This window comes from Lissotriton helveticus, chromosome 8 (genome assembly GCF_964261635.1).
Source record: "Lissotriton helveticus chromosome 8, aLisHel1.1, whole genome shotgun sequence".
Taxonomy (NCBI): domain Eukaryota; kingdom Metazoa; phylum Chordata; class Amphibia; order Caudata; family Salamandridae; genus Lissotriton; species Lissotriton helveticus.
The window spans coordinates 1617289088-1617315479 of record NC_136069.1 but is presented as its reverse complement, the minus strand read 5'-3'; the positions used below and the strand labels follow the sequence as shown (position 1 = coordinate 1617315479).

The following is a 26392-nucleotide window of genomic DNA, read 5'->3' as shown; positions in this document are numbered from 1 at the left end:
TCTATTAGCAGACCCATAGCCCCTACCCTGGCAGTCTATGAAGGGAAAGCATTGGCAGCAGCAGTTTATGGTTCATAACTTTGGGGGGCGGAAAATACAAAAGCCTTAGTAGTGGCGGAAAATAAGTTCATTAGAGACATGGTTTCGCTACCTTTATCGTCCCCCTTGAAACCTCTATTTTTAGACCTGGGTAAAAAATCGATAGCTGATCTGGTGCAAATTCGCCCCCTGTTATTTTGGGTTCGTCTTAAAAGGACCCCAGAACTTTTTAACTATGCCAAGGTTTTGGATGAGCTGATTAGTTTGAATGTAGCTAATAAAATTAAATGGCTGAACAATTTAAAGAGGCTTGTGAAATCTATAGGTCTGGAGGAGAGTTGGATTTCACAAATGCCACCCCCAAAAACAATTGTTAAAAAACTATATTGGGATTGGGTAGTTGCAAAAGAACTTAGGAATCCAAATTGGGGCCATCTAACTAGTACCTTCCTTGACCACAAGCCTCTTAGAAAGTTAGAGCCCTTTCTGGACTTTATCCAGGTCCCTTGCGATAGAACACTGTTTCTGAAATTCAGATATGGTATTTTACCCCTCAACACATTCAAAGAAGGCTGGAAGGGATATAGTGGAACAGAGGTTAAATGCCCAGGTTGTCCCTGCCCGAAAGAATCATTGGGCCACTTCCTATTTGCATGTGTAGCCTACAAAAAACCAAGAGATAGGTGGTTGAAACCTGTTTGTAGGAATTTAGGGGTGAGGGAACATAGATTAGCCATGCGTATCATTCAAACTAATGTCATGTCAATGTACATGGTCTGTGGGGTGGCTAAATATGTGGCGAATGCTTGGTTCATCAGGTCAAAACTTTTGCCCATCGTCTGAATTATTTTATGTATAGCATATTTTGGATACTGTATATTGTACTTTTATGAAACTTGTTTCGAATAAAGTAATTAACATGGAAATAGGTAGTGCCTCCAAATCCTAGTTCTCATAAGGACTTGTGAAGTGATAGCAAGCTGTGGGCTTTGTTTCCCTCCATGGAACTGGCATCTAGGAGTTAGGCTTCAGATAGCTCCCAGTTAGGATGATACTCAAGCAAAAGGAGGGTCAGTTGGAAGTGGAAATAAGAACCCTGCCATGACAGCCTGGATGTTTCTGCTTAATATGGAAAACAGACAATGTGTAGGCATTGCTGAATGTGCCATGGTGTCAGCAAAATACAGCAGGACAAACAGAGCATATTTAATTTGAACCATCTTGGATCAGGCTCAATCATAGCTTCCAGATCTAGGATCCTATTGATCTCCATCATTTCCTGCACTGAGGGTAGCAATTTTTCCGCTCCCTCATACTGTAAGACGGTGGGTGGGGCTGAAGTGCTAAACAGCAGAGTTTCTGTCTCCTAGGTTTTCCTTTAAAGCTTTATTGTCTCTTCCAGTCTTGGGTAATCCATATTCCGATGATTTAGTCATGGTTACTGTTGAGGTTCTCAGTATATTTTGCACAGATTTGTTTTCGTATGGCATTACGGATCTGTTTGGTTTTCATGCTGTAAACTACTGGGTTAAGTGCTGGAGGTATCACAAGGAAGACTCCACCCATCATGACAAGCAGAAGAATTGAGTCCCTCTGCCCATACCTATGGGCCAATGTCAAACCTATCAGTGGGATGTAAAAGAGGAGGACAACACAGAGATGGCTGATGCAAGTATTCAGTGCCTTCCAGCTTTCCTCTTGCCGAGCTTTGCTTTTAACAGTTTTCAGAATTATCACATATGACAACAAAATAAAGAATGAGTCAAGAGGGTAGCTGGAGAGTACTACGACCATGCCATGTTTATTGTTGATGGTGATATCTGCACAAGCGAGCTTCATTATATCAGGGTGGTAGCAGAAGGCATGAGAAAGAGCATCATTGCCACAGTACGGAAGCCTTCCCAGCAAAAAAGGTTGTGGGATCATGAGGATCACCCCTCTGAATATAGCAACCACTCCAAGTTTGGCAATTACTGGTTGTAATAGTGAGTTATATCTTAGAGGGTTACATATCGCAACATAGCGATCAAATGCCATGCCCACTAAAATGGCAGACTCCACTGAGCACAACGTCTGTATAATGAACAACTGAATCACACAGGGATAGAAATGTATTTTTCTGTAATTAAACCAAAATACACTAAGCACTGTGGGTGAGGTAGAGAGAGCCAAGCCCAAATCAGTGGCTGCAAGCATAGACAATAGCCGGTACATAGGCTCTCTGAGTTGGGTGTCTGTCTTAATGATGAACACAATGAGGCCATTTCCTAGAATAGAGAGAAAATAAACTAAGCATAGGGAAATTGAAATGCAGAGGTTTGTAACACCATCCCCAGGAAAGCTCATAAGGAGGAATGTTGGAGAATCAAAGCTGCTGCTGTTGAAATTGGTCATGATGTCTCAGAATGATCTAAAATATAAAAAAATTTAAAGGTATAGTTAGTAAAAGCTTCTTTATTTTCTATCAGAACACAAATGCAGGAGATAACAGTCAGTTTGTTTATTTTGATTGGTGAGTGCCTGGTTCAAGTTGGTGAGGAAGAGGTAAGGGAGCAAGACATATTAAGCAATAACATACTTTACAACTAGTTTGTGAGACACACCAAGTGCATATATGTTGTCCTCACACACCTGTCTTATCTCCCCTGGGTGGTTGTACTGCTATACTCCGCTTTCTAGATTCCCATCCCATCCTAGTGATGTGTGCATCCATCCCCAGCAGGTCTCCTTTAGCCTCTACTTCACGTGTGCTAGTTTCTCCTTCTAACTTTCAGTGATATCCCCTAACCACCAAACATCTGCTGGAGACACGGGCAAAATGTCAAAGAAATTTCTTACACCCTTAAAAAGCCTTAAAAAGCCTTTGTTCACCACCCTTTGTCACCACATAAGTATAAAAAGGAATGCCCCTGACAGCTGTTTCCAATTTTTCTATTAACCCTTTTACCCTTCGCGTACAGGGGTCCCTGCCCTTCCCCTTCAGGCCTTGTATCCTATACTTTCATGGTAGTTAGGAGCATACTACTGTTGCTATCCCACTTCCACAGCTGTGGATTGGCTTCAGTGCTTCAGCCTACCATGCAATGCGGTTTCCCATTAAAGAGCATAGTAATATAAAATGATTGTCTTTTTTTTCAGTGCATAATTAAAGAGCTTTTCTCCATGCCACTAGGCTTCTCCTCAAGAGTTCAATCAGATTTAGTCTGCTGAATGTGTTAATATTTGGAGCCATTAAGCTCCCTTCACTCTTGGGCAACTGACCCACTTCTCATTACTAAATTACAAGAGTGCCCACCAGAGATCTTCTTTACACTGGCCCCCATCTTGACTCCCACTCACCAGATTATTCCCTTTGCCAGTGTTCCAGCCTCCAGTTGACCCTTCCACCACTTTTTTAAAGAGGAGAGAAATTACATTTTGCTTCCGTAGTTACATAAAAAAAATGTTGAACATAGTGAGGTAGAAACATTGATAGTAGCAGAAGAAAGATCCATAAGACAGAGATTACCAGACAAGATGGAAAATCATTTTACTAAACTATAAAACTACACTTGAAACCAGGAGACAGAGTGGATTATTTATTGTTGGTTCTATAGCCTGGTGACCCACTAAGTCACTGATGAATATGACCTCCACTCACTCATGGAGGACCATCCCCTTTTTAGAGATGTCTGCCTTGCAAACAGAGACTTCAGTGCAGCCAGTTGATGTGCAGGAAGATTTCTTCCAGCAAGAAGAAACCATTAATTGAGCTTCCTGTCTGGAACCACCATGTAAAGAACAGTGGTTACAGGCAGTAGATCACTGACTCATATCCTGCCCTTAAAAAGGCAAGGCAACTATCAGTGCGAACTGGTCCCTAGTAGTGGACAGGCTGTCATGTTAGAAAAAGCTAATGGTGGAATCAACTGAAGCTCAACAATTGAAAACCCATTGTTTCCCACCAAACTGAGTGGGTAGGGGAGTAGCAGGTTTAATGAACATGGCGTTCTCCAACCCTAATAACAGCTCCTGCGTTTTACAGAGGAAAGACCTGCAGAGCTATTTAAATCTATTGAACAACAATTTGCGATGAAAATCAAACTGTTGTGGAAAATATAAATAAAACACCAAGGGCCGTTCCATTTAGTGAGCCGCAAATTGCGACATTTTGCGACTCTCAATTTACGTTTTGCAAAATGGAATGTACAACGGTGTTTGAGACACTGTTTGCGATTCCTAATGGGGTCTCAAATGACCTACCTCATTAGTATTTATGAGGCAAGTTGCAATTTGCAACCCATTGGGAATGGCCTATAAACACAAATGCAGCCTGTTTTCCTTAAAAGAATATGGGATGCGTTTAAATAAAAAAATTAAAAAGTTTTCTTTCCATTTTTTTAAGGGCAAGCAGTGGTCCCTGGTACCACTGCCTACTCTTAAAAATATTTTGCACTCATTCACAAAGGGGAAAGGGTCCCATAAGGACCCTTTCCCATTTGTGAATGGCTTACCCCCTACTTGAAGTAGGTGGCAAACTGCAAGTGTTTTACGACAGCAAATGCACTCGCAAAACAATGGTACATACCATTCTGAGTCGCTATTAGTAAGGGACACTGACTCGCAAAATAGCATTTGTACATACCACCACCCTTTTTTGCTGTTGCACATGGGCCGATTTCCCATTTCTGACTGCAAAAACAGTTGTACATCTGACTCCAAGAGCTTTTGAAGAAAGATAAGCTATAAGGTGGAATGAAATACCAATGGGACACCCTCAAAAGGTCCACACAATCCAGGAGATGAACAAAAACAAAAGGTTGCAAAGATCAAATAACCCTTAAATGCAAACTAAGCTCCACATTTTGGAAACACTTTACATGCCAGCATTTCCTAACCCCTAAATTCACAGTACCCTAATTTTTGGCAGTGAGACTAGCTTGGAGACAGAGTCCATCAGAAGTCTATAAGATACTGTGTGGTTTCGTTCCAGGCAGGGTTCTCGCAGAAGGAGAGTTTGTCCTTGTTCATCTGTTTTTTCACTATTTTCATATTATCTGCCCTTTTTTAAAAATAGAGTTAGAGAGTCCATACCCAAACCAGAGATGCCATATTACCCCTCCAGCTCTAAATTACACTTATGAGTGCAGTCCACAGGCTAATCCACCACATACAGCATCCTGGGAGTTCCTGACGTAGGGATCTCAAGCCTCGTTGCAACAGACCTCTGATCTCAGACTGGCTTCTCTCAGTCAGCCTACTGTCTTCCCTCCAAGACTTCATAGGGAATTGCTGGAGTGACTGGTGCCAGAGTGTTTTCTGTTCTTTCTCTGTCTCAACAACATGCCAAGGCTTGTCAGAGTGATGTAGCTTGTCACCTTATGGAGATTTTCTTCACCACTCCCTTCCTATTCCAGGAGAAGGACAATCTCTCAAGAAAGTGCCTATTGTTCAGGGAGAGGATTAGGACTCACCACTGGCCAGCACAGTAAATTACTTGGCTCAGCTAGGTAGTTCAAAGCCTTATTAAAATGGATATGAGAACATCCTAAAGTTTTAATAAACAAAAAAATAACTGATATTGATATTCAATATGCATTTAGGATCCAAGAAAATATAGTAAACATCACGTCAATAGTTGTTTTTATGTTGTTAAAATGAAAATTGCACAAAGTGTAAAAACTGTTAAACACTGTAAATTCTATTCAAGAGGCAAAATAAAAAGGGTCTTTCCTTTTTGGATTGCCAACTGAAGACCTAAGCAGGCCATAACAAAATTAATCTTGATCCTATATGTGACAGGAATGCATGTGTGCAGACACCAGGCTGATACAGGCAACAGTACTCCTCGCTCAGCTTGCATGCACTGGCAAATGCATGTGCACATGTACATGTGTAACCAGTGCCGGGCCTCTTAGACTAGCTGCTGACCAGCAGATATTATTTTAAAAGATGGGAATTAAAAGTTGCCTCTCAAACCCACTTTAGCAGAGGCTTAAAGAGTGAACTCCATTAGCGATACTTAATTATAGCTGATGTCCTTAAACAATGACATGATATGAAAGCAGAGGTAGCACTGTGTGAAGTGACTATATTTGTGTGGGAAATAGCTATCTTCTGTGTGGTCTTCCTCCAGATTTTGCCTTCAATACACTATATTCGTTTAAACTGTTTTTGCTGTTTTTAAGGCTCAGTGAACTTTACTTCTTCTAACCAGTGGTAAAGTGCTTGTGCTGTCCCTTCCAAACATGATACAATTGGTGTACACCTGATTGGAATTTTATGATATACTTATGTGTCCCTTGTATATGGTACTACATGTAACCAGGGCCTTTAAATCAATGGACTGCAGCACTCATTATGCCACCCACTAAAGTAGCACTGTAAAACCTGTCTCAGGCCTGCCATTGCAGCCTGTGGGTACAGTTTTAAAACTGCTATTTCTACCAACAAAATAAGATTTTAGGAGACCTAAGCTTCTTTCTCAATACTTATTTCACCCCTAGGGTAGACTCAAACAGCTCATAGGGTGTGGGGCATGGTATTTAAGAAATAGGATATCTATATTTCACATTTTACATGTCATGCAGTGAAAGATCTCTGAAGTCATTTTTTACCATGGTAAGGCATAATGTAGGACTCATTTCCTTATTTATTTATTAAGTGCCAAATTTTGCTAGGGAAAAACTAGAGAAGTACTTCTTGCCCTAATTTTATTGCAATTTAAAATCCTCTTTAATGTTGTAGTTGCATTTTAAATTGCTATTTTGAAATTGCCACTTTTGCAAAGCTGCAACAAGTAATGGACTGAATGCTTGAATTAATCTTAGCTACTCCCAATCGCTGAAGGCCACATCCCAGTCTAAGGGTTTTTGCCCACCATGCCACCTCAGTTTGAAGGCAGTCATATGATGCAAATCAGTCTTAACCCTACTCCAATGAGAGCTGTCCAGCCCAAACTGCTAGGCCAGGTTGTCCTTTAGTCAAAGCCAATGCATGCCAAATATCAGTAGAAAAACACAATATTTATAACCAGGCTTAGACACTGGGGTCTGTGAAAGAGGACCTCTGGCCAAGGTACCTGAAAACCTTTGCTAGTCTAATCTAATGTTTTGGTATTGCATATGGCTACCTGGAGGCCTCCCATCACTGTAAGAGACACCATAAAATAATAAGCCTGCAAGAGGGTTCAGTCATGGAAAAGCTCTATTAAGCGCAGATCCAGAGGCATGGCGTTCCAAAGTTTAGGAGCTCAAAACAAGGTGGATCTCCTGCCCTATCGGGATCTTTGGATCCTTGGAACCCGCATGGCACAAGCTGAAGGGAAAGGGAGTTTATGGGAGGTTAACAGTCTCAACAGTGAGGGTCCTTTCTTGTGAGGGCCCTATGAATTATGCAGAGTGTCTTAAATTGTACTTGTCATTCCACCGGTAACCAATGGAGATCCCTGAGATGTCTAAGCGGACTGGTGTTTGGGAATTTTCAATATGCATCTGCACAGCCTGCAACTTCCTAATGAAAGAGCGGTGTGAACTGAGATACAGGGTGTTTCCATAATAAAGGCAGGACAACACAAGAGCCTGGATGATCACTCTCCTCGCTGTAAATGGGAAAAGGTTGCGAACCTTTCACAACAGCTTCAGCCAAGTGGTGGCAAGCTTTATCGCTTAATGATCTATTGTAAGACTAAGGTCTAACCACATCCCAATGCTCTTTACTGCATTTTTGGGGGCTGGTAACTTGCTCAAGACGTCAAATGAGGGGCAGGGAAGGCTGCTAGCAAAGTTATTACCAATCAGCATCACTTACATTTCGTGCTCATTATGTTTTAATTTGCATCCAGCCATCAAACTGGCTACTGCTTGGAGGTGGGGGGTCAAAGAAAGGTGACTGGAACTAGGGTTGGGAGAAATTAAAACAACTCACTGAGTGTTATCGGTGTACGAGACCAATTACAAACCAAATGAATGAACAATCTCGGCGGAGCCCTGAGGAACCCCACAACTCAGAGGAAGAGTGGTTGGAGAGCAAGACTGATCCAAGACCTGGAAGGAATGATTTTCCTAGATAGAGGTGAGCCATTCTAGTGCTGTGCCCTTGACACCGACCCTTGAGACTCTCTGAATGAGAGTATGATGATCCAGGGTTTTGCAGGCTGCACTAAGGTCTAAAAGAATAATGACCACCAATTCACTTTGATCAAGGAGATGCCTAAGCTTTCCGACCACAGCCAATAATGCAGTTGCCATACTATGTTTAGGTCGGAAACCCGTATGGGTGGGGGGGAGGAGATCCTTTTTGATTCAAGGAAAGCAGACAACATTCTATTGACATGCTTTTCTAAAACAATGGAGACTCCAAAAAGCAAGGAGATTGGCCTGATGTTGCTCAAACAAAAGGGATTCAGATAAGGTTTTTTTTAGCAGTAGCTTGACCTTTGCATGCTTCCACATCTGGGGGACCCACCCGGAAGAGAAGAAAAGGTTTAGCATCTCTTTAAGTACATCAATAATGCATTTTAACCCTGCCTTAAATTCTGGGGGTAGGCAGGGTCCAGAGGTGAGCCAGATTGTGGTGTGTTGAGAAGATTGTTCACCAGGTTCACAGAGAGCATTGGAAATGTTGTATCAGAGGGAGGTGTATGTTACAGCAGGACACCACGAAATTGTGCAATCTGGAAAGGAGCAGTAGATAGCCAGGATTTTATTCTGAAAAAAAGAGCCAAATCATTAATATGCTGCACAGAAGCAACTGGAGAAGAACTGGCTATTAGAGGCTCAGTGATATTGTTAAGGATATTAAAGATCTCTTTAGGAGAGTTGGAAAAATTAACAATTTTAGTAGAGAAGAACTTAGTTGGAGCAGATTTTATTTCTGCTTGTTAGATCCTAATAAATATTGTACATAAACAGATTTACTAGTCTCATCAAGTGTCCTTCTGCATTTCCTCTCCAAACGCTTACGCTCCTTCTTCAGAGCCAATAGATGGTCATTGAACCAAGGAGATTTATGGGCCAGCTGGCGGTATTTCCACCACCTAGGGGGGGAGGGTCTCTTACAATGATTTCACCAACCATTTATTATACTGACAACTGACTGCCACAACTTGATCAGAGATCCCCACTTAAATGCTCCCAGAACCGCTAGCCAGTTTTCCAGATGGAGTTTGGACCAGGGACGTTCCAGCCACCTGACCGGCAGGGGAGGAACATTTAAGGTAGACTTAGTAAGAAAAAAGGGATCAAAAAATGGTCTCACCAGGTTAGAGGAAGAGGGGTTTGGACTTGAAGGTCATGAATATTGCTGAAAACAAGATCAATGGTGTTCCCTTTATCATGGGTCAGACTCTCCACCAACTGCCTTAACTTCAAAGAGTCTATCTCATGTAAAAGGGTTTGGGATGCACAATCATTCATATCATCTACAAGAAGATGGAAGTCGCCAAGTAAAGTGAAGTTGGGCCTGCCAATACCTAATCCAGAAATCACTTCAGGAAGGACCTGCCAAAATTGATAATATGGGCCAGTAGGTCTATACAAAAGTATGCCTCAGAATGTAAACGTTGGGCAGAGCATTAACGCGAAGAGCAACTTCTTGATACTTTAGCGATTCTCTGTGTATAATCAGTATCACACCACCGGTTTTACCCGGCCTTTCTCGCCCTATATTGTGTTTCCCAGAGGGAAGAGCTTGAACCACAACAGGCTCAGAGTCCTCTGTTAACCATGTCTCATTGAGAAATGATACATCTGGCTTAGAGTCAGTTAAAAGACAAAATAGGTCAAGCTTGTGGACAGCCAAAGAGCGGCAATTCACCAGGCCAAAATGCCAGGTGAGAGGTGGAGGGGAAGGAATGCGAGAATGACTCGGTCCGGACAGAGCAGACCATTCACAGTGGTTTCAGGACCAGACATGTAAGTTGGGGTCAATGGAATGTATGCAGAACTAGGGAGCCTGTAGGGGCACAAAGTAAACAGTACCAAAAGTAATATATTCCCAATGCTACATACACACACATACAGACACACTTCATGTGTAGAAGCGTGCAATCAAATCCTTTATGCTATGCCACTTCTTCATGTCTAGCTCAGTAAGTTGAAGCATGTGAGGCCCAATCGCCTTAACTAGATCAAAAACAGAAAACAGAATCCTAAACAAAACCACTACCTTACTAGAATAGAGTATCATTTCCTGTCTAAAAAGTTAGGTTAATGGGCCTGAGGCAAGTTTTTTTAGTCTCATATACCTTTGTAAGGGGCTGTTGGGAAGCTGATCTTTGGTCATAATGGTGCACCGTGCACACTCACACATGTTGACCAATTTAGAAACAAACTCTTTTCTAATTCATAGTACTGAGTTAATAATGGCACCAAAAACCAGAGGCCCAATTCTCAGAACTGGTTCATAAATTTCAAAGGGCACCATTAGACAGAGGCTCCTTCAGGTCCCAGTTACTTGACTACTGCTCTCTGGGGATTTTTTTAGGGGTCAGTATTGAAACTCAATATGCATACCTTCCTAAACTTTGGAGCTAGAGGGAACATGTAAATGATTCCATAAACAGGGGAACTGTCCATGGCCAGAATGTTAAAAACCTAGTTGGAGATGAAAAGCCTCAATGTCGGTCTGAAGCCTGACCTCAACAGAAAGATGTGCCTATGAGGCTGGTCACTGCATTTGACAGAGTGTGAACACTTCGGGCTCACCTCACTCCAATAGTGGAACACATTTGGAATTAGTTGAATCTCAACTGCTTTGTGGGGTATTTTGATGAGTTGAGGATAAAAATCAACATCAAAGTCTTCCGATCCACCAAGGGACTCACTCTTTTAGACTTTCTTCATGCAGGCTTCATGTAAGTCTTGCTTTGCCCTCTCACAAAGAGTGCTGCATCTCTGTCTGTGACAAACATCAACTTCTTTCGGTCAGGGAGCTCCAGCAAGGCATCTTCCAGATTCCAGGTATGGTTATGTTTAGGAGAGAGAAGCTACCAACAATGCCTATTGCTGGCACGCATCGGATATTGAGTGCTACAGAGTTCATATGAAATACAATTTATTGGCTTTGGCGGCAGAGGTTTTTTTCTACACTGGATTTGCTCATGTGACACATGAGAAGTTTTATTTTTCTATACTATTTTCATTGCCTCTATTCTTACTCAGGCTGTATATTTCTTTTGATATAAAGTCTTGAGTGTGGTTTAATGCCCTAAAAACGTAAACACATAAAAGGGCCATGTTAGAAGCCGGCATTCCTGCGTGCACCGCTGTCAACCTGGACCCCCCATCCCACGTTAGTCCAAGAAAGGACACCGTACAAGAGAGCCCTGCTCACCTCCTTAGTAGCTTGACACGAGCAGTCAGGCAGATCTCCAAAGCACGAGTGTTCAGTAAGTGCAACCAGGCCCGCAGCAATCCCAATGATGTCACCACAAATGGATTCCACACGTGTTTGTATAAAACAAGTATACTTTATATGAAAAGATATACAAAATGACCACACGATAAAACTCCCACATATATACACTCAGTAATATTGTTCCCGGTGGGTTCGGCAGTCGTAATCCCCAACCACCGCTTCTAACCAACAGTTTGCTGACTTCTAACCATTCTCAATAGGTTTGGTACATCGTATCTCTCGATTACCACACAAAATACAAGGAATACTGCACTACTTAATGATGGGTTCTTGTACAGTGCCACAATGAAACAATGCAATGCGTAGCGTCAGGATCATGTACATAGTCAACACAAGATAATGCACCTCGGCTCGCTACCAGCATTCCCTGTTCAAGGAAGAAATATATTAATGGGTCAAGCTGCAATTATGTACATTGCGATAGGAAGACAATTCAATGCGTATCACCCCCAGCATGCCCTGTGCACGGAAGGACAAAGGTAATGCGTCACAGTGCAATTCAGTACAGTGCGGTAAACAACCAATACAGTGTGCTACGCTATGATCCTTTACCCTGCAAGAGAAACATAATGCAGTGCTTAGCACACTAACCCCCTGAGATCGTTAAGCACTTCTAGTGTCAGACATTGTCCAATAGTTCAATAGTTTGTTAGCAGCAAATATGCAAAGGGTTATACAACTGTTTTAGAAGTTGTGCGTCTGGTTGCCCCCAACACGGATCAGCAATGACACCCAAGTTCCACTCCGGGCCCTGGACCCTGTACTGCCCCATCCGGGACCTGCACGGACCAAGATCTGGGGCGAAGCAACAGGCGCATACAGCTATCAGCAGTGAGAGCCCAAGAGAGTGTCCCTCTGGGCCCACACCCCGCCCCAGGCGATGATCCACTTTACTGTGGGGGGGGGTGCGACCCCACTCTACTCTCCTGGTGCAGCGGCTTGGCCTAACTCCAAAACCTTGTCACCACAGGCAAGGCGTGCTCAGGCCGGTAGTTCAGTTCCTGTAGGGCTGCCGGTCAAACTCCTACCATGATGCTTTCCACCCGACGCTGGTGCTATCTCATGTTGCCTTCGAGAAACAGATCACTTGGCCCTCCTACCCAGCACTGTTAGGACTTCTTCACTCCCCGGTGCTCACCGTTCCCCGGTACTCCTCACCAGTACCTCCGGTGGCACCTTCGACACACACCCCAGCATGTCCGAGACTCACTCCGTCTCCCAGTGCACACGGTCTTCAGGCGCTCTCCACTAAAGCCCGGGTTGCACCACAACACACATACGTGCATCTGAGTCTCACCTCTCCTCCTGGTGCACGCGAGGTACCAGGTGCTCTCCAGAAACCCCCAGGCTGCACCACCACATGCCGACCCGAGTGTCGGAGACTCACTCCTTTTTAGTACTCATGATGTCCTGGCACTCTTCAATAGTGCCTGGACTGCACTGTGACACGCACCCTCTGCGCGTCCCGAATCTTGGCTCTCTTCCACGATGCCCACAAACCACAGGCACTCCAACACCTGTAGCCGAACCAAGACATGCACCCTGAGTGTCAGAGTCTTGATTCGCTCCGGGTGCCCATGTTCACCGTAGGCACCCTCTTCGGAAGTCCCAGGCTGCCACGACAGAGTCCCACCACCGCGCCACTTGATACTTCCTCGAAATGTTCCTGTGTTTCCCGAACAGGGAGCCAGCTCGCCCCAGGCTCTTGGGGTACAGGATGCAGCACACAGCAAAGTCCTGCTCGGGAAGAAGGGGGGACATGACCCACTCCAGCACCCCTTCAGTCTCTCCTCGGTCAAGAGCTACAAACTGCCCACAAGTCCCAGGTCACGAAGCAAGGGTCAAGTGTCTCCCGCAGCCTATTCAGCAACTCTTCCTGAGGCAGAGGTTTCTTCCAGATCGCGGACAGGTCAGAGCCACCAGAGACACGACCAGTCCTCGGCGGTGAGAAGTCAAAATATCGTAAATAAAACCTACACTAATATTGAAGGGACAGAATATCGATGGACACAATATCAATGGACAGAACATCGACCCTAAGGTAAATAATATTAAAAAAAATCATATCGATGTAAGTAATATGGAAGTTAGTAATATCGATATGAAATATTTCGATTTTACTAATATCGATGTTACTAATATCGATATTTATATTATTGTTATGTATTTTATTATGTATTTAATATGTATGTGTTATATGTGTTTTACTAAGTGTTCTACTGGTTTGAAAATATATGTATACAATTTGTATATGTAAATAATGTTTTTTTAAGTTAATTTTGAGTTTTAGTACCGTAGCGGGTTGTGGGTTTATAGGGGAATAGGTGGGAAGTAATCTAATTATACTAAACAAATTATTAATTTTTAGGAATTATAAATTCATTTAAAAAAATGTTTGCGTTTAAGTTCTGTAGCGGGTTGTGGGTTTATATGGGAATAGGGTGGGAAGTAATTTAATTGTAATTAAGTAATAATTTATTTTCATTAATTGGTATTGATCATTATATTATTGTTATTTAATTATTAATTGGTAATGAATTTGTATTAATTGGTAATTAACTTTTATTAATTGATGATTATGTTAATTGTATTTTTGTATTATTGGTGTGTGTTGTGCGTTTATAGGGGAATAGTGTTGGAAGTAATTTAAATCTAATTAAGTAAGTAATAAATGTATTGTTGGGTATTGATTATTAAAGTATTGGATATTAATTAATAATTGGTAATCATTTTAATTTATAATATAATCATTATTTGGTAATTAAATGTTATTACATATTATGTATTGATATTTTAAATTAATATATTAATCAGTAATTATTAATTGGTAATTAATGTTTAATGTTTAATACTAATACTAATTATATTTTGGTATGAAAAATTATCTAATTGTTCAGTATTTGTTAATTGGTAATTACTTTTTTAAATAATTAATATGTCTTTGTTATTAAAATATGTTATTGTTTAATATTTATTATTTGGCCATTATTATTTATTAATTAATATTCACTGGTATTTATTATTAATTAATTGTTAATTAGTTATTCATTGGCAATTATGTTTTTCATAATTATTTATTGGTATTTGTAAATATTTTAGAGTTATTTAATTAATAATTAATTCATTAATCAATAGAAAAATTATTTTATTTATATGTATGTTTTTTTTAACATCTACGCTATCCAAAACTTTCCATACTGTTGCACTCTATGGAGTCGGAATAGTAATTTTGATCCTTATGCTATCCAACACTTTCCCTACTGTTGCACTCTCTGGAGTTGGAATAGTAATTTTTAACCCTAGGCTACCCAACACTTTCCCTACTGTTGCACTCTCTGGAGTTGGAATAGTAATTTTACCCCTACGCTATCCAACACTTTCCCTACTGTTGCACTCTCTGGAATGGGAATAGTAATTGTTACCCCTCCGCTATCCATCACTTTCCCTACTGTTGCACTTTCTGGAGTTGGATTAGTAATTTTTACCCCTACGCTATCCAACACTTTCCCTACTGTTGCACTCTCTGGAGTGTGAATAGTAATTTTTACCCCTCGCTATCCAACACTTTCCCTACTGTTGCAATTTCTGGAGTGGGAATAGTAATTTTTACCCCTACACTATCCAACACTTTCCCTACTGTTGCACTCTCTGGAGTGGGAATAGTAATGTTTACCCCTACGCTATCCAACAGTTTCTCTACTCTTGCACTCTCTGGAGTTGGAATAGTAATTTTTACCCCTACGCTATCAAACACTTTCTCTACTGTTGTTTTTTTTGGATTTGTAATAGTAGTTTTCTTCCCTCTGATATTTAATATTTTTCGTAATATTTGAGCTAATGTAGCATGTAATTAATTATTAAAAGTAAATCTAATTTTTGATGTGTTATATATAATTATTTAATTTGTATTTATGTTATTGTTTTATGTGTATAGATGTATTAGTAATGTATAATATTTTGAAATAATTGATAAGTTATTAAAATATTGACTAAAACTGATTATTAAGTACGTATATATATTATATATGTATATGTTTAATTCATGTTGTATTAAATTTTATATATATTACTTATTAATTTTAAACATAAAATATTTTTAACCATGTTTATTTTATTTATAAGTATTATTTCGTTTATTTTACATACTTTTTTAACTAAAAAAACGATCTTTTTTAAAATGATATTTTTGACATCAATAAATTTTCCGATATTTTTGTACTTACCATGTTGTAGATAGGATGTCGATATTCTTGACATCGATACTCTTGCTCTGATATTTTTGTAGTTCAATTTTTTGCCCTTCAATATTTTGTCAGTGATCCGTCCTCGGCGTCTTTAACCCCTTCAGTGCTAATGACAAGGGTAACTCGTCATGGAGTTTCCATTGATTTCAATGGAAAGTCAATGGGAAGAGGGGGATGTACCTTAGCAGCCAAGTGGTTAAAGCTCTCCCAGCACTTCTATGAACGATACCGAGACCGTTCACAACGACATCGTTGGCATCACCAACAACCCAACCAAAGTCTTGGGGTTACAGATCTTCTAGTTATACCCCTCATTGTCTTTGAAGTTTACTTGTGCTCAGGGGTCCCTGACCCCTCCCTAAATCAGTCTTGCGTATCCCCCCCCCCCAGTGCCACCGTCCTCTCTTTGATACTGGTGGCCTGGATCTTTAACCACTCAGAGGGCAATGGGTCTATGGTTTTATGGCTCTGCACCAGGCCTCTTCACTTTTCAAAGCCTCTCCTTCTCCCCACTCCAGGTGCAGCACAGCCTGGTGCCATCCCCACCCCTCCCCTGGGACACGACCTCCCTCAGCCTTTCTCACCTCTCCCAGATCCAGGCAGGCAATTCACATTCTGCTGAGACACACAAAAAGGTCTAAAGCACAAACTCAGCCATTTTCTTAAACAGCGCTTTCTGGACCCACAGCGACAAAAACCATCTACCCAAAAAGGTGCGTTATGACGCTGTGAGTTCCGACATACCAAACTTCACTGTTCTATTTCTAATTCTTGGGAAACTGGGCTAACAATACTACACCCAGCCTCCCCCATTCTGTCCTACAGGCAGGTTGGCTTTTCACCAGGGAAAACGAAATGGAGTATTTTCCACTGTTAGGGCCTTGCACCCACACTGGCACAGGTCCTGCCTTTTACCTACACTGTACCCTGCCTAGGGGTTACCTAGGACTTCCTACAGGGGTGCACCATATTTATGCAATAGAGAAAGTAAGGCCTGACAAGTGGTAGCACTTGTCAGGACAACAGGCTTAATTTAGCATAATGCACACAGGCCCTCCACTGAAGACCTTGGTCCCCTATCTGCACATTTCTTTAGTACTAGCTCTGGCACACAGAGTGCACATCACTTAGGAATCTTGCTAGTAAGGCAAACATACCAATCAGAGACAACCAATTACCACCACAATGTATACAGGGAACCTCTGTACTTGCACATCATTGATTAGCAGTGGCAAGTACCTACAGCATCTAACTTCACAGGAGCAAGCTGTGCCAGGTCTAACAGGGCAGCAAAAAGTTATTCTTTATTTGAAAGTTGAAGCACTCCGCTATTCATGAGCTAAAGACTTTCATTGGAAGTCTGATCATGTTCCTGGTTTGTTAAGGAAGGGCTACGGATTGTTATACACATCCTCAGCTAATGATCATGAATTATCAGACATCTCACAGCAAAACATTTGAAGGTGGGAAAGGAAGGATGATTCAGGTAAAGTATACCCCCCACACTTAGCGCATTAATACCCTCACGGGTGAGTTGTCGTGCTTTATCAAATTAATAATTGATGGATTGACACGTGTAAATTTCTTGATCCCACTAGCCACTTCTGGCATTTCAGAGCAATGCTCCAGGACTCAATCAATCAATCAATCAGGGGTTTATAAAGCATGCTACTCACCTGCGAGGGTCTCAATGCGCTAGGGGGGGCAGCTCCGGATTAGTCAAAAAGCCAGGTCTTTAGGTCCTTCCTGAACGTGTGCAGGGTTGGGGAGCGTCTGATGTTCACCGGGAGCTTGTTTCAGGTCTTGGTCGCGATGTAGGAGAAGGATCTTCTGCCAGCTCTGGTTTTGCGGATGCGAGGGACCTCTGCCAGAGTGAGGTCGGTGGAGCAGAGGTTCCTGTTGGGTACGTGGAAAGCGACTCTCTCATTGAGGTATTTGGGTCCGATGTTGTTGAGGGATTTGTAGGCATGGGTGAGGATTTTGAAGTTGACCCACTTCTCGACGGGGAGCCAGTGGAGGTCTCGTAGGTGTTGGGCCATGTGTGCATGACGCAGAGTCCAGAGTACGAGTCTGGCTGTGGCGTTCTGGATAGTTTGGAGTTTGTGCAGAAGAGTTCTGTTGATTCCGGCATAAAGGGCGTTGCCGTAGTCTAGTCTGCTGGTTATGAGCGAGTGGGTGACGGTCCTTCTGCAGTTGGGGGAATCCATTTGAAGGTCTTGCGGAGGATGCACAGGCATTTGAAACAGGTGGAGGCGCCGGCGTTGATCTGGCAGTTCATGGAGAGGGAGGAATTGAGGATGATGCAGAAGTTTTGTGCGTGGTCTGAAGGGGTGGGTGGATATCCGAGGGTGGAGTGCCACCAGGTGTAGTCCCAGGCAGAGGTGCAGGTTCCGATAATGAGGACCTCGGTTTTCTCTGAGTTGAGCTTGAAGCAGTTGTCTTTCATCCAGGCTGCCACGTTCTTCATTCTTCCATGGAAGCAGAGTCTGGTGTCTTTGGGATTCTTCATGAGTGAGAGGATGAGCTGGGTGTCATCGGTGTACGATACTATGCTGAGCCGATGCTGTCTGATGATGGCGGCCATGTAGATGTTGAAGAGCGTGGGGCTGAGTGATCATCCTTGGGGTACTCCACAGTTGATATCGGTGGGTTTGGAGAGGAAGGGAGGGAGTCTGATCCTCTGAGTTCTGCCGGAGAGAAAGGACTGGATCCAGTCGAGGGTGGCCCCTTGTATCCTTGCATTGTGAAGTCTGGCTTTGACTAAGGGTATGCTGGGTGACATTTCTATAATAAGTAAATGCTACATGCAAAAGAACCACAACTGTATGCATTGTAGAAGGACCCAGACATCCTGTGTACAAATGCCTTTTTCAGCACACAACAAGTGGGTAAGCAGGCAAGATGGCCAAAGTGTAGGACTATCTCACAAAAGCTTGATCAGCTGGGATCACCGCTGGTGTAAATCCTGTATTCCAGATGCTCTTATTGACCTCCTCCTTCTCCGCTCCTAAAGAGACTGACCTACATGGACCCCGGATAAAACACCACTGGAGTTTTCTGCCACTGCTTCGCTCTGGATCCCATCAATGAGGCTGAGAGGCAGCACTCTCCCTACTCACTTGACTAGGATCATGCTTGTGTATGGTACAGGTGCTTGCTGACACCTTTTCCAGCATTTCTCCATTGCACACAGTGTCCTGCTTTTAATGGCCCATCAATTGTGGTTATGGTGCTTTTTCTCGCTGTCTAAACTCCCAGTGCTCCTTGTGGGGTTGGGCGACAGTCGGGTGTGCTCCTACTACCTGCTGAGCCTGTTGGACCCAGTATATTGATCTCTTTCCTGCTCCCAACCCACTATCCCTAGCCGACAGCCGCTGCATTCGGGCAGCCTCCAGGGGCCAGCAACAAAAACAGAGGAAGGACTACTGAATCAAACAGTTCTCTGATCGAGAAAATGGTCTTGCTCTACCCTACCAGCAATGAAAATTAAGAAAGGACTCTCAAATAAAATAAAAAACAGATTACCCACCAGTATTCAACAATAAGTCCCAGCCTCTCCTCAAGTGTGAGCTTTGATACAAAAAGAGGACTTGATCCCTCCCTTCAGTGATTTACTCCACCCTCCATGCCTCCAGCAACTTTAATAATAGAAAGGGCTCTTAACTTTATCTAGTCCTACCCATCAGTAATGAATAAAGACCCTGCTGCTCCTTGATCACAATTAATGACTTAAAATGACTCAACATGAGCCAAGCCCTAAGTAACGTAATGAGGTTCACTATCTCATGAGTATAGAAATATACAAAGAAATATAAAAGAAGCATAAACAATCCTAGGCATCCCCAAATTCACTGCTAGCCCCCTCTACTTTCATAAACATTCTTAAACAACAAACCCACCTCCATCTGTTTTCTTTCAGGTGGATATCCTAACAGGAGATTCCTCACATTGTGATTATCCTAGAAACTTCAGGAATTTTACTCTAACCATCTTTATTTAAAAAGCTATTGCATCCATTATGCAGGACACTTCTGCCCCCTACTCCTTAATAAATATTTCACCAGGACCCAAAACTCAGCCCTCCTTAAAGTCACCTCCTTTAATCCGCTCCCTCCCCTTTTTAGATGCCAAACATAGGACAGTCCACTATTACTTTTTGCTATGAAAAACTCCTCGAACCTGGTCCAATTTTTTCAGAATAATATTCCTCCAACCTCTCTAAATGTGGTACACAAAACTTCAACCACAAGCTCAATAGAGAATTCCAGGAAACACTATTCATTGATCGTTCATACTCTGGCCATATAGGCTGACTAAAGATGGATATTCTTTTCTTGATCCCCTTACCCGTGATCTGGGAAGATGTTCTATCCAAAGAACTACCAGTAGCCAAGGTCAAGCAGATTTCACATGGGAGAAAACCTGTCATCCTTCTGTTTCTCGTCCTCCTGGAGAACTGTCAATCTCTATCTACAACAATGGCAAGATAATGATCCAGTTTACAGATAAACTAGTGGTACTCTTTGATCAGTAGTTTATCTCACTTCACCCCATTACCAGTCTCTCTCCAGGCAAACCTCCTCCTCTAGTAACTATCCCTTTCTCAGCTCTCATTCCCCCACCCACATTCATATCCATATCATATCTCACCTCCACACTTCCTCCCCTTCATGAGCCCCTCAAAGCCCCACTCCCCCTACTGAAAGCAACTCCCCTCACCACATGCCCTCCCCTTACCCCACTTCTACCCTCTAACTTTCTCTCTCTCACAGGGGAATCATCACCTCCATCATTACCCCTTCAACAGAACTCCCTTGTACACCAAAAAGTTTAACTCATTTTCCTGACGTGTACTCACTCTCACTCAGCCCTAACCTTTTTCACCCCACCCACTGATGAACACGTCCCTTTCATGAAGACAGACTCTCCCTTAGCTCCAATACTTACCTCACATTATGCTCTTCCTTCCACCGCTCTGATTGCCCCTCATCACCTGCCACTAACCCAACCAATATAGCCATCTTTGACATGGCCAACTTAACAAACACCCCTAATCTTCCATGTACACCATCTCCTACCTTTGGTCAGAATGTACTCCTGGAAAAACTGGACTACATACTAACAGGGAAGAAATCCTTATCTTTCTCCAATCTTCAACTGCAAAATGCTCTGAGATCCCTGGGCATTTCTCTCAGCTACTATCTCCCCCACCCAAATCTCCTTAAATCCTCCAACAGATCCCATGATGTTCTCTCCATGGCCAAGAAAACAGACCTGATCGCACAACGATCCAGTGTGCACCGACCCTACAATTCCATCAAGAGCAGGATCACTCTCAGACTAGCACCTCATCCCCTTTTCTTTAGATGATAATTATGCCCCCTTCAGCGATACCCTCAACAACATATTATATTCTCTGGACAGCTGCTCTTCCTCCACCGTTACTACTCTACAATGGGAGAAATTCCCAAAACTTGCCACTCATGCTCCCATGATCTTGTTCAAGTGCCCATCACATTCTCTTCCATTCACAAATCTCTTTGTTCATCCTTTAAATGCCTGCTGTACACCTGCAGATCTGCATCCAACCATTGCATTGAAATTGCAGACCCAATTCATTCCCACAACCTCGACTTTCAAATTTCAACTGAGATGTGGCTTTAATGCACATCCCAACACTTACTTGACCTTCCGATCCCCTGTTGTTTCAACATCAGCCACCAAAAACTCATCTGGTAAAAAAGGAGGAGGTATAGCTCTTATCTACACATCCTCCCTCCAATAACAAACCTGAAATAAATCCAGACTCTGGGTTTCAAATACCTATTGGATGTAATAAAGACTTCTCACCAGAAGTCCATGATTTTCCACATTACATTTGTCGAATAACTAATCAAACGCATTGCTGTAAGATTAAATAACAACTCAAATAACATCTTCCTTAGAGATTTCAACTTCCACTGAGGTGATATATCTGAATCAGCAGTTTTCCAACTATCTTTCTTCTTAATCAACATTGATCGCTAACAATTTTACTCCTCCCCCACACACACATTAAACACTTCAGCCTACACCTTATCATCAGCAGTACAAATCTCATTACATGTCTACCGTCAATACCAGTGGACTGGTCTGACCACTTCCTAATCCCTTTCTTATTCCTCTGCACAAAACACCCCTCTTGTGGCCTGCCTAAGAAATGTAGATCTTGGATCAGAGATATTAACAATGTCAATAAATCCATGCTAGGTTTCAAAAGTACCTAAAAACTCTGACAATCATTAAACAACACTGGCATGATGAAACTTATGGAGAACTAAAACGCAACCTGACTAAAGTAGCTAACAAACTTGCTCGACTCAATTAAAAAAACTTTACAACTCCTCCTCAGCACAATGGTTCTCTGAACATCTCTTAGAGGACTGAAGGATGCTCTGAACCTTTAAATATGTTTGGTGACAAAACCCCTCTAATTAATCCCTTAAAACCTTAAACTGTAAGTGCAGTCAGTACAAATGCAATATCCTCAAAGCCAAAGCAGTATTCTTCAGAAGAGAAATGTCGCTGGAGAAAAAGACACCCAAAATGCTCTTTGAAGTTTTCAAACTCAATCTCCCTAACAAATAAAAATCTTGCTACAATCTCCCCGAATTGTTTTCCAGCAAGATTGACAAAATTGATCTATCCATCCCAAAAGCTTTCCTCCTTACTCCACCTGAAGTACTGCCATGCAAATACAAAGAACACAGACTAACTTTGAACTGCTAACCAAACCTGCACTAGAAATCACAGTGTCAGCTATCAAACCCTCTTCTGACTATGCTGATGTTGTCCCGGAAAAAACATTAACAACTAGCCATATCCCTAATCCTTTTCATTACTGTAATGATAATCTTCTACCTAAGCGAACGTGTAGTGCCTGACTGCCTTAAAGCAGGCCAGATCACTCCACTTCTGTAGAAACCAGATGTAGACCCTAATGACTGTAAAAAGCTCTGCTTAATCTCCAATCTCCCTTTCCTAGCCTAACTACTAGAAAGCTGTGAGGCTCACCAGTACTGGATAACCTAAACAAAGCTTCTTGGCTTAAACCCCTGCCCCCCACTTGCAGACAAGGCCACATTTTTAGGCTTACCCTTTACATTAATCTCAACTTGCACACACATATCAATGCTATAGCAAAGAATGCCCTGTTTCCAAATAAATCTTCTTAAATGGGTCAAACCACTAATACCCACCAATGATTTCAAAATGCTGTTCGATCGACAGTCCTCTCAAAACTGGATCACACAACTCTTGCCTGTTATCTGGCACAAGATGTTTTGACCATATCACCCCTATGAATGAATAAATGAATGAATGCATGAATAGTCAACTTATAGAGCGCAAACAATGCCTAAAGGCATTAAGGCGCTGATAGCAGAAGCCAGGTCGGGGAAGGTAGATATCAGTACTTTAAAGATTTAAGGGCAAAAAGACAGATCTTTAATTATTTACGAAATAGGGTGTGTGACTCTAGACAAGAAATTGATATAGGTAAAGTGTTCCAAAGCTTGGATGCAGCCACAGTAAAGGCTCTTCCTCCCGACTTTGCCTTCCTGAACCTTGGTACTACCAGCCAGTTCTTGTTGGCAGAACGCAGCTGTCTAACAGGGACGTAGCGCTGGAATAGAAATTGTTTACCTTTGGGGCCAACGTTAAAAAGTGCCTTATGAACGATACATAAGGCCTTGAACAGAATTCACTTTTCGGCAGAAAGACAATGCAGTTTGCGAATGGCAAGAGAGATCGATTGAAATTTTGGAAGGTCTAAAATCAATCTTTCTGCAGCATTCTAAACAAGCTACAACTTATGAATGGATCCCTGTTGGAAATGGACCTTTTTGCAGGGTTATCCACAAACCTTTTGCTTCTTCCTTCTTCGTTTTTCCTGACCTGTGGTTGTTGGCTATAGGATTCTGGGCACTTTACCACTGTTGATCAGTGCTAAAGTGCATATGCTCTCTGTGTAAATTGTTATTGTGATTGGTTATCCATGATTGGTGTATTTGTTTAACCAGTAGGTCCCTAGCAAAGTGCAGTGAATGTGCCAGGGCTGGTAATTCAAATGACTAGCGGGTTTGCAGCACTGATTGTGCCACCCACATGTGTAGCGCTGAAAATAGGTTTCAGGCCCACCACCGCAGTGCCTGTGCACAGTTTGTTTACTGCCATGTCGACATGGCCAGTGCACCCACTTGCCAGGCCTAACCCTTCCCTTTTCTTACGCCTAGGACAACCCTATGGTAGGCCCAAGGTACCCCCCTGCCAGGGTGCAGTGTATGTAGAAGGTAGGACATGAACTAGTGTGTTTAACATTTCCTGATAGTGAAATACTGCCAATTTCATTTTTCAATATTGAAAGGCTATCTTGTCCATAGGACAGAATGAGGAAGGCTGTGTAACATGTTTACCTGTGTTTCTTCCCATAGGAGCAAGATAGAAATTTGAAATCTGCTACCCCCGAACTCAGAATTTACTAACACATCTTTTAGGAAGGATGGTTTTTAAATTCTGTGTTTGAAAATAGCACTTTTAGAAAGTGGCTATGTTCTTGGTCAGTGATCAAAGAACAGTATACTTTGGACAAAATGATGTTATCTAGACATCATCCGTTCTTTAAGACACGGCCGGCCAGCCTCAGTGAGGAATTCAAAAGCGAGGAGGCAAGACATGATTCCGTCGCTCTATGATTAATCACAGGGACGCAGAAGATAATTGAGCTCACGCACCCGAGCTAAGCAGTAATAAAAGGACAAGAGTTACGCTTTGGCTGTCCCCTAGAACTCGATGACCAAAGAGGCACGAGTAATCACCACATAGAGATCCTGGCCAAACTCAAGCTCTGGCAGGACCCTAATTATAAAAGGGAATTTCAGAATGCAATATCTTTGAGTAATTATAGGAGGAAACTGCCATTACCGTCCCAGATTAAAGTAGCCCGAAGTCTAATTGTACATTGCTGTCCTCAATCATAAGTCATACCAACATTTGGCCTGGAACATTATACACCCATCGGCTATATTGTATAGCACGAGCACATTTTAGGGGCATAACCAGGGGACACTAAGATATATCCCAGTGCAATCTGGATTAAACAGAGGAGGCTATGCCCCTAGATCTATAGAAATTACTTGCCCAATATATCGAGAGTGGCTTTCCTTGCCAATTATAGGTGTTTTTAACTGATCACGTTCAAGCTTTATATCAAAGAGAGTCAAAACCTTTGTCTTGATAAAGATGGTGGTATAAGATAGCCATCGAAATGCATTGACGCCTCGTAAACCACACAATCTGTGAACAAGGGCTGTGGTTAACGAGTATCTTATATAAATCACAAAGTACCAGGCTTTGGTAAATCCCAACACGAGGGATGAGAATTCTCTCGGAAGCGAGACATGTAAGACTTTGGTGATGAAATCAAAGATTCTGTTCCAGTAGGTGGTGACACAAGGGCATTTGAGTATTAAGTGTTCGAGGTCCCCAATTTCTTCCCTGCAATTCCAGCAGGTGTTGTCGTCCCTAATGTTATGTAGGAATAGTCTCTTGGGCGTCCAGAAGGCTTTGTGGAGTAGCCAGAACTTAGTTTGGGAAAGAATAGGGCTGATTTTGTAATGTGTGGTGGATTCCCAAGTCCTGGCCCACTCTATTTCTGAAGTTGGTGTGGACGAATAAGATTCCCAAAATAATCTTAGGGAGTCAGTCAAGGTGGTACTTTGTGGGCGGATTAATTTGTAGATTCTCGAAACTTGATGGCCAAGTCTATTGAGCGTAGTGAGGAAGCCAGGGAGTGAGGGGGTGAGATCACTTAAGTCTGCCTTTGTGAGTGCTACTTTGATGTGTAAAAAGTTATAGAATTCTATGTGTTGGAGTTGATATCTATTTTGTAGTGCACTAAAGGAGAGCGGTGACGAGCCCTCATAGAGTTGGTGCCGGAAGTGTATACCTTTGGCTATCCATGTGGTGTTATGCAATGGTTTCCCTTTATATGTTAGGGTGTTGTTCTGCCAGAGCGATTCCCATTTTGATTTCCGGAATTGGTGTGGCAGGTGTTTGCTCACCTGGAGTAAGGCCGTTTTGGTATTCTTAAAGATGGGGCCTGAGCCTAGGCTGGGGCGAAGTTTAATGGTGAGAATGGGGGAGGGGTCGAGGCCTTGGAGAAGGGATTTTTCCACAGTCAGCCACACCGGGGTGTAGTCCGACTGTGGCGTTATCCAATACGAACCCTGTCTGGCCAGAAAGGCGGTTTGGTATAACTTAAAGTCCGCTAGATTGACGCCTCCCAGGTTTTTATCTAAGTGTAGCTTCTTTAGACTAATTCTTGCTTTTTTAACTTGCCAGAGGAAGGAGGAAAGCATTTTGTCGAGCTTGTTATGGAATTCTTTGGAGAGGGTAAGGGGTAACATTGTGCTGAGATAGTTGACTAAAGGGGATACCATCATTTTTTATGGTTTCCACCCGACCCCACCACGTAATAAAACGAGGGGACCAACCATCAAGGAGTCATTTAATTTTGGTAAGGGTAGTGGTTCCATTGTGTCTGAGTGTGCTTAGAAGAGAGTCAGTGAATTCTATTCCCAAGTACTTAATAACATCCGTTTGCCATGTTAGTCCAGAGTCACCCAAGACCTTCTTGGTGGTATGGACATTTAGGGGCTTGATTTCAGTTTTGT

General features: G+C 42.4%; 1 protein-coding gene across 1 annotated transcript; it reads right to left on the bottom strand.

The window, feature by feature from the left end:
• Positions 1-1467: 1467 nt before the first annotated feature.
• On the bottom strand, positions 1468-2433 carry LOC144773995 (olfactory receptor 51G2-like). Its single transcript, XM_078659039.1, has one exon. It carries the CDS (start codon positions 2431-2433, stop codon positions 1468-1470), a length of 966 nt encoding a protein of 321 aa, XP_078515165.1.
• Between the last annotated feature and the right edge of the window lie 23959 nt (positions 2434-26392).